Here is an 8838-nt window from a genome sequence, read left to right as displayed (position 1 = left end):
GGGGGGGGGGGGGGGTGGCAAGAAATTGTTTGCCCAGGGTCCAATCAGTATTAAAGACGGCCCTGCCAGAGACAAATCCCAAGGTTGGTCTTCCAATAGTTTTTCCCCTAAAAATACAGATAAAGCCGAAAGCTGGACTTTAAGCGTGCTTAGTGCCAAATTCTTATTAAGGCCTTCCTGTAAAAAATCTAAGACTATTGGGACCGTCGGTGAGACTACATTCCTCTGATTACACCAATAAGAAAACACTTTCCAGACTTTGCTGTAAATTTTTCTCGTAATAAACTTTCCACTAGAGAGAAGGGTGTCAATTACCCTATCTGTTAGTAAAACAGTCTGGGGAGATAGAGATAGAAATTCTAGGTGGTAACCCACCTTCAAGAGATTCAGAACATGTTGACTTTCTTTAATCTGTTCCCAGCGGGAAGACCTGGCTAAAACCTTGTCAAGCCCTGAGCCAAACAACAATCCCCCTTCAAAAGGAAGAGCACAAAGTCTACATTTTGACGTAAGGTCCCCTTCCCAGGATTTAAGCCAAATGGCCCATCTAGCAAAGTTAATAAGGGCTCCTGAACAAGTTGTAGCTCTAGCTGCTTCTGCAGAGGCATCTGCCAATAGGCCACTGCTCTCCCAAAAACCAATAAACACTCTAAAATCTGTTCTGGCGGAGCCCCCTGAGAAACATGCATGCACGAACCTGAATTAGCTTCCCATGCCCTAGGTAGCAAAGCCTCTGCTTTACGATCCATATGATCTTTTATGTTACCCGCATCTTCAAAAGACAGGGCAGCTTTTTTAGAAACTTGTGCCAGTGCTGCATCCAGTCTGGGATATTTAAAATATTTATCTTCCTCCTTGCCAAAGCGAAATCTCCTTTTCCATGATCTAAATGACAGAAATGTATTTCTGACTCTTTCCATTCACCTGCAATCAATGCTTTTAAAGACTGATGAATTGGAAATACTCTTCCTGCTGGCTCCGCAAGACCCCTGTATAATCTATCTTGTACTGCCTTTGGCAGATCCGGAATCTGCTCAGGTCACATATATGGCTTGCAATAAATAATCCATATCCTCTAAAGGAAATAAATGCCTAAAAGGTCGAGACTCTTATGTCCTCATCTAAAGTCTCCCCTTCTTCCAAAGAACTATCTGAGCCGGAATTGGAATTGCAATCCTACCTGTCCAAATTTTCCTGGAAAGGATTTGATTTAGCTTGAAAACCAGAAGGACCGGGCATGACGGAAAAAGGAGGGAGCAGATGAAGTTGGCATCATTTCAGCAACAATATTTTTAAAAGACTGCATTGTAGCTACCATCTCAGACCTCATAGAATCAAAAAACCCCTTCATAAAATTAGAAGATTCACTAGCTAACAATCTCTGAATGCATAAATCACACAAGGGCTTTGCATAACCAGCAGGAAGTTTAACATGGCAATTGCCACAGCGCTTTTTAATCTGTTTAGTAGCTGGGGCAGAAAGTGGAACAGAACTGAGAGGTGTCGATCTCTCTGATGAAGAGGGATCATAGGCAAGAAAGAAATTAATAACATGAGCCCTGAAAAAAAAAGAAAAAAACCCTTACACTGTATCATTCAGCAACATGGAAAGGGTACACTCACCGCACCTTTCGACCTGGAGACAGTGCTTGCCTGCTTCCTCCATTAGAGCTGCACCGTTGTTGCTCCCCCTTACTGCTGTCCCGGACCGGCCACCGAATAGGAGACGTGCGTGCGTCCGTGCGTCTCAAGGCAGATATCGCGCAGCGGAAGTGAGGTAAGTGCCGGCTGCCGGAAATTACGTTATCCGGTTCCGAGAACGAGGCCCGGAGCGCAGACATCTCCCCCAAGTCACCAAGTGCGCTCCACCACCGCCACTCAGCCACTCCACCGGCTACTTACAGGAGCCCCGTCAGACAGGGCATTACTGCCATGGCAATTGGATGTCGTCCTCTTTGGGGCAATGAGGGGACTACTATCCGGAATCTCTTCAAGGACAACCCCTCTGAACTACAACAAGGCCTTAGGTTGTTGAGAGAACCCAGGACAGAGCTGTACAGAGGCGGGACCCGCGACCACAAGGCCGACCGGTCAGGAATAAAGAAACAAACGTGGCCTGGACGATAGGAAACACAATCTAAAACTGAGGGATGAGGGAGGTGCGAGGGGTTTTTAACTGTTTCAATTGTGTTTCCTGTAGAAGGAGGAACCAATCATCTCTCAGTTTGCTGTCCTAGAAGACAATTGGAGAAAAGCGTTTAAAGTGTTGCCTATGGGAAATTTTGGGTATTGTCGTTTTTTGCAGTTTTGTGGGCGAATGCAATTTAAAGGCTTGACATGTTTTGGTATCTATTTACCCAGCGTGACCCCATCTTTTATATTTTACCAAACAAATTGGGTATTATATTCTGTTTCTGTGCACTAAATTTAATTTAAGTGCATTTTATCCTAAAAATACTGGTTTGGTAAACATTGGCACAAATACCGTGCAACATAAAAAATTGCAACTAGCATTTTTTTATTCTACAGGACGTTTTCTTTCAGAAAATATATCATTGTTTGGCATCTGAAGCTGTTTTCTAGCCAAAAATTCAGATTTGATCATGTGTGCGCAAATAGTGAGAAATTGCCTTGGACAGCAAGTGGTTAAGAAATTGAAAAAGTAATTCCTATGTATTTCCTGTTCAACATTGTCTTCTTTTATTAAACAGCAAACCTCCACCCTACCACAAAATGGCCGTAATTCTGGAACTTGTGGAGAATTGGTATTGAATGAAGATGAAAGGAAACTTCTTTCAAAGGAAGGAGTAGTATTGCCTACCCAGCTGCCACTCACCAAGGTAATTTTAAAAGCCTCACCATATCCAGGTAGCTTTAAATGTTGATGAATAACATACAGCCTATGATCACAATAATTTTTACAGGTTCGAATTATACCAAACTCTCTGTCAGCAGTTTTTTTGTCTTTTGGGCTGACGCATCCATTAACAGAGATCCTTCTTCTCCTTTTTTTTTTTCTTTTATTTAATTTTTTTGTATGGTAAACACCCCCCTGCTATAAGCCTTATGTGGGTTCTAGGCCACTTTCTCAAAACACCAAGGGGTAGGGATTGACCTGGACAGTCTGGGATTTGAAGGCTGTGTCCTGGTTACATAGCATCTGAGACCCGGACACAACATGTCATGCAGACAGGGACAACTGGCTTCCCACTGAAGAATTGACTTGGCTGTGATATTTACATATGAATGGACTGTGCTATTTACATATGAATTGTTGGTTATGTGTTTAGATGAAGCACTGTGAAGCACTGCGATCTTGAGGAATGCTGAATTAAGTTTTACTTGCTTATAAGAAGATTACATGTGTGTATACAGCATCATGCAGGAAACATAGATCACAGATAAATGTGCATATAGAAAAACTAGCATAAACGAACATTGCACTACAGCGCCATCTAATGCTGAAAAAGACATAGTTACATAGTTACAGTCAGCGACACAATCAGTATGCTGTTGCATCTCCAACACCCCTTCTCCAGGGCCAGATGTACTCTCACTGCTGCCCCAAGGCCAGGTTCCTCAATGTGCTCCCCTCCCTACCAAAACCCCACCCAATGGAGAATGGCAACTAGATGGCGGGGGCGGCAGGGTTGGTTTTAATTATTTTGTTTCCTTATTTTTTTACCACTTTTTTTAATTATAATTATTTTTACTTTTTTGTATTTATCAAATGATCTTTTACTTTTTTTTAAACATTTTTATAATTTACATTTTTATCACTTTTTTATTTATTATTTTTTTACATTTTTTATTTAATTATTTTTTACTTTTGATGAATTTTTCTTTTTTATCACTTAACTTTATTGCTATTATACAGGAGCCAACAAGTCCCTGTGTGATTAGCATTTGGAGGTGACAGGTTCTCTTTATTAACCTCCCTGGCGGTATTCCCGAGTCGGGCTCGAGGTTAATTTTCAGTACCAAGAGTGGTAACCCCGAGCCAGACTCGGGAATGCACAGAAAAGTGTCACTTACCTTGTCCCTGCGAGCCTGCAGTGTCCTCTGCTGTACGCGGCCAGCCGATGCCGACATCTGACTTTTGGTTTCGTTTTCGGGTGTCACAGCGGGCGGCGGAGCCAGCGGGAAATTCAAAAGTGAAAAGTTGCAATGTACACAGAATACACACAATACAATGTAATCTCCTATGATTACACTTATGTATCAAACTATTTCACTTCAATTTTGTCCCTAAAGCTTTGTCGAGTGCCCTGCCTGCACTTTTACTGTTCTTTCTGCCTGGAAACTTGTGAACGTCCTGATGACGAATTTCCCAACGAATCGCTATATATTTAGGTGAGTTATTCCTAAGATTTACTAAGAATTACAGGCCTACAATATAAAACAACAAATTTTCCACGAAAAACAATGTACCGCTTTGGGATGCTAAAATCCGGAATAATCATACCGCCAAGGAGGTTAAACCTGTCACCTCCAATATAGGAGTTTGAGCACAGTACTGTGCTGGAACTCCTGCGACAGCTGAGATGGGAAGTGCAGCTCTCCCATCTCAGGGTTTACACAGAACAGAGTGGAGAACGCTCTCCATCCGGAACTACCTTGCTGTGAGGGCGGGTCCCCAGAAGAGCTGTGCTGCCCTTCTACTTCCTGCTGCCCCAAGGCCAGGCCTCGGTGGCCTTGTGGGAAATCCGGCCCTGCCCTTCTCAACAGCATATGCATTGCTATATGAGATTTAGCTTCTCTCGAAGGAAACTGGGACGATCCTTTGGCAATGGCTTCATGAGTGCGTCCGCAGTTCTTTATTCTGATAAGCAATATTGCATATCGATAATAGGGATGGTCTCGATGTTCGAGTTGAACATCGGTAGTTCATGTGTTCGGCGAACACACAAACTATCAGTGCCCCACAAGCAGGGCCGGCCTTAGGGGTGTGCGAGCAGTGCGGCCGCACAGGGCGCCTAAAGGCCTAAGGCCGGCCCTGCACACAAGCTGCTGCGCACCACACAGTGCCTTGTGAAGCACTGATTGGGTAAAGCAATGCACCTGACCACAGGTCAGCTGCAACACTTTGCCCGATCACGGCATAGTGCACTGTAAAGGTGCCCATACACCTTACAATTATCTGCAGATTTTCTGTGGTCAGATGGAAAAAATGCAACAGATTGGCCCAGGTGGAGATTACTCCATCCACACAGTTAAGTGTAGATGGAGGAATCTGTTTCCACCTTTTCCATCTGACCACAGAAAATCTGCAGATAATTGTAAGGTGTATGGCCACCTTTAGAGCCATGATTGGGCAAAGTAATGATGACTTTGTCCAATCATGGCTCACAGCTAAGTCCTGTCAGATGCTGGACAGGACAAATGTAAACAGTTGGACGGAGCTAGTGGTAATGTCACCGCTAGCTCCGGCCAATTGTTTATATTTTCGATCGCTCGCCCCCCCCCTTTCCTGCAACGCCAGGCCAGTGAGTGCTCGGATGAAGGGTCTGGTTAGTAATTTTAGGGGGGATTCCATGTTTTTTCCCCTGCCATTTTTGGGGGTGGGGGTTCCTCTTTGATATTCCTACCAGACCTTAAGGGTCCAGCTTAACATTTCTACCAGACCTAAAGGGTCTGGTATTGTTTGGAAGGGGGGGATTCCGCACGCTTTTTTCCCTCCCCTTATAAATGTCATTTTTACTGCAGCAGGTTCTATACATTGTACAGATGTGCCTCTTTGCAAGCAGTTTAAGAGGACCCCACCCCCAGGGCACGATATTTAAAGGAAATGATAATTTTTATTATTAAGTGATGTTAAAATCACTGCTACTTTAAAAACTATATTTTTTAAAAGTGTTTTTTTCATTGATACATGTCCCCCAGGGCAGTACCCGAATCCCCATACCCTTTTTATGGCCAATAACTTGCATATAAGCCTTCAAAAAGGGGACATTTGATTTTTCCGAGTTCTGGTTCCATAGACTGTCATTGAGTTTCATTGACATCACTAGTCGATAATAGCTTGCTCATGAGTGTTCATAAGCAGATGATACTTCACGTCGATGTGCTTGGTTCTAGTGTTGACCCTTTTTGATTGTGTCAGCTTTTTACAATCCTCGTTGTTTTCAGAGATTGGGATGGGGTTTGACATGTCTATACCCATGTCCATTAAAAGCTGGCGAATCCATATTCCTTCTTGACAAACATTTGCTGCTGCTGCTGCTGCTGCTGCTATGTATTCAGCTTCAGTTGAGGAAAGTGCAACACCTCTACTCATGCAACATGATTCATTAATATGCAAATTCCGCAAATAAGGTTGCTCAAGCATTGCTTGCTGGTTTTAAACCTTCCCACAATAGGATCTTCAACATTCATAAAATCTTAAAATGTCCATGTGCTAATGAAGTTATGGGAATACCCACAAGATGTGTAATAAGGTGCAGGGCTGGGACTGTGGAAAAATAATTAGCCGTTTCATACCTATTTTCATTATATTTAAACTATAAAGCCACTGTAGCGCTATCCCAATATAGGATAACACTACCGGTGGCTCTGAAGGGGTGATCTACAGTAAACTGAACTAACGGGTCTCCCTGTCTTTCCTCTACAAGAAACCTCTACTATAGATCCACAGCACACCAGCACACCTTGAGTTACTAGGGCCGGTTGCTATGGGTTACAACTAGAGGTGCACCAAAATGAAACCGAAATAAAACAAATGTCAGGCCAAAACCAAAAGCGAAAATGTTTTTTATTTTAACTTTTTCAAAAAAGTTTATTTTTATTTATTTTTGATAAACTTTTAAATTTTTTTATATATTCATTTTTTATTAAATATTTTTATTTTTCACTTTACTTTTAGGGGCTTCAGGGAAATATTAGGGGGTCTAAACATGATATTTCCCTTTTAAAATAGAAAAAGAGATTGAGTCCTGAATCTCTTTTTCTGCAGCCCCTGTTATAAATGAACAGGAATCCTCTATGAGTGTTCCTGTTCATTTATAACATGAGGACAGGGTATGTTTACTATAACCACAATCATGAATGAACAGGAGGTGATGTAGATCACTTCCCATTCATTCATAACTGAGGATATAGTAACATACTATGTTCTCAATTACCGTATTTTTCGCTCCATAAGACGCACTTTTTTCCCCCCAAAAGGAGGGGGAAAATGTGCCTGCGTCTTATGGAGCGAATCCCGACGCCCGAGACATGCAGTTTCGGGCGCCCGGGCGAGTAGTAGGAGCCACTGCTCATTTAATACGAGTGATCTAATGAGATCACTCGTATTAAAGCCGAGCAGTGGCGGCGGCGATAAAGTTCAGCAGTAGGAGCCACTGCTCGTTTAATACGAGTGATCTAATTAGATCACTCGTATTAAAACCGAGCAGCGGCGACGATGGAGATCATCACAGCGCCCCTGTCTCAGCGGTCACTAACTGCAGCTTCTGTCACAGCTTCTGTCATAGAAGCTGTGACAGAAGCTACAGTCTGTTGAGTGCTCCATAAGGCGCGCCGGACCTCCCTGCGTCCTATGGTCCGGTGCGTCTTATGGACCGCAAAATACGGTATTTACAAACACTCAGCGATCACTGATCGCTAAATGTTTGCACTGACTCTCCATCCTGACAGCTGTCACAGGAGGCTGATCGAGCGGAGATCAGCCTGCTGTGATAGCGTTGGCTGTCTCTGCCGACACTGCTTTCCTCTGATCTGTGACAGGAGGCTGAGCGGAGCAGGGAGGAGAGACGCCGGCCGCTCACAGCGATCTCCTCCCGCAGCGCTTGGCCGCCTGTAATAGTTTCTCTCCTCCCCGCCGGGACACAGAGCAGCGCCCAGCGGGGAGAGAAAGAATGGATGCACCGCTGTATCGGCCAGAAAATGGCACTTTCGGTATTATGCCAAAAGTGCAATTTTCGGCCGATATGTTTCGGCGGCATATATATATATTGGTTCATCCCTAGTTACAACCGCTCAGATTCTTCTTGTCTAGGGATATTGTTGCTCGCTTTGCCCATCAGCACTTACCGCCCCTCCATTGAACGATTGAAGTGAGGTCCAGTCTGTTGTTATGATGCTTGAAACATTTACTGAAGAACTTCAGGAAGAAAGGTAGAGGAGGGTTAGGATCATCCAGGCAGATGTAGACTCCATGGCTTTTCAGAGAGAGTGTGGCTGCAGCTTCCATGCACTGCAGGTCAAAACACCTGACAATGCATTACTTGAGGTAAAAGTTACTGATTCTTGTCTTTAGCAGCAGCAACCACTGGACCTGCTGCCACCAGGCAGGTGATTCCAAGGCTAGTCACCAGGCTTTGAGGCCTGGTCAGCTCAGGCAGTCCAGCGCAGCCTCCCCGCAGGCAGGGCCTGGGGGCGGAAGAGAGCTCACATGGCCCACCATTTTTCTGCGTACTTATCTCCTCCCCCAGCATGCACCACTGGCTCATTCAACAGCGATTGGCTGGGAAGGGATATCTACTCCTAGCAATCCTATTGGCTGCTCTGTTCTATCACCAGGGCACTACCTGCAGTACCTCTGACAAGCAATGATAGATTGTTTAGGGGGAAAACCACATGAACCAAACTGCAAATTAGTATTAGACCACATACAATCTGATAAACACTATATTTAATGGCACCTTTTCCACCAGGGCGCTACACCACTATTTTATGCAAGTCATCACAGACAACCTAGCAGTGTGTATTAATAAATCATGGACATTGTCAGTCCCTCATTCCTAAGCAAAACTTTACAGAACTTTAAAAAAATAAGGGAAACCTGCTAAGTAGAAGCACAATGGCAAAACAAATAAAGGATGCCTAAACCCAAGCAAA

General features: G+C 43.9%; 1 protein-coding gene across 1 annotated transcript in view; it reads left to right on the top strand.

Moving 5' to 3' along the window:
- Positions 1–8838, top strand: part of LOC108801809 (cyclic AMP-responsive element-binding protein 3-like protein 3) — a 54392-nt gene that overhangs the window by 4634 nt on the left and 40920 nt on the right. The window contains exon 2 of the mRNA XM_018573720.1: positions 2712–2840. Coding sequence (XP_018429222.1) covers positions 2712–2840 — 129 coding nt within the window. The remainder of the gene's footprint in view (positions 1–2711; positions 2841–8838) is intronic.

Source organism: Nanorana parkeri, unplaced genomic scaffold (genome assembly GCF_000935625.1).
Source record: "Nanorana parkeri isolate BGI_ZX_2015 unplaced genomic scaffold, ASM93562v1 scaffold2506, whole genome shotgun sequence".
In the NCBI taxonomy this organism is placed as follows: Eukaryota; Metazoa; Chordata; class Amphibia; order Anura; family Dicroglossidae; genus Nanorana; species Nanorana parkeri.
Note: the sequence above shows the minus strand (reverse complement) of the source record. Positions and strands in the feature narration are given on the sequence as shown.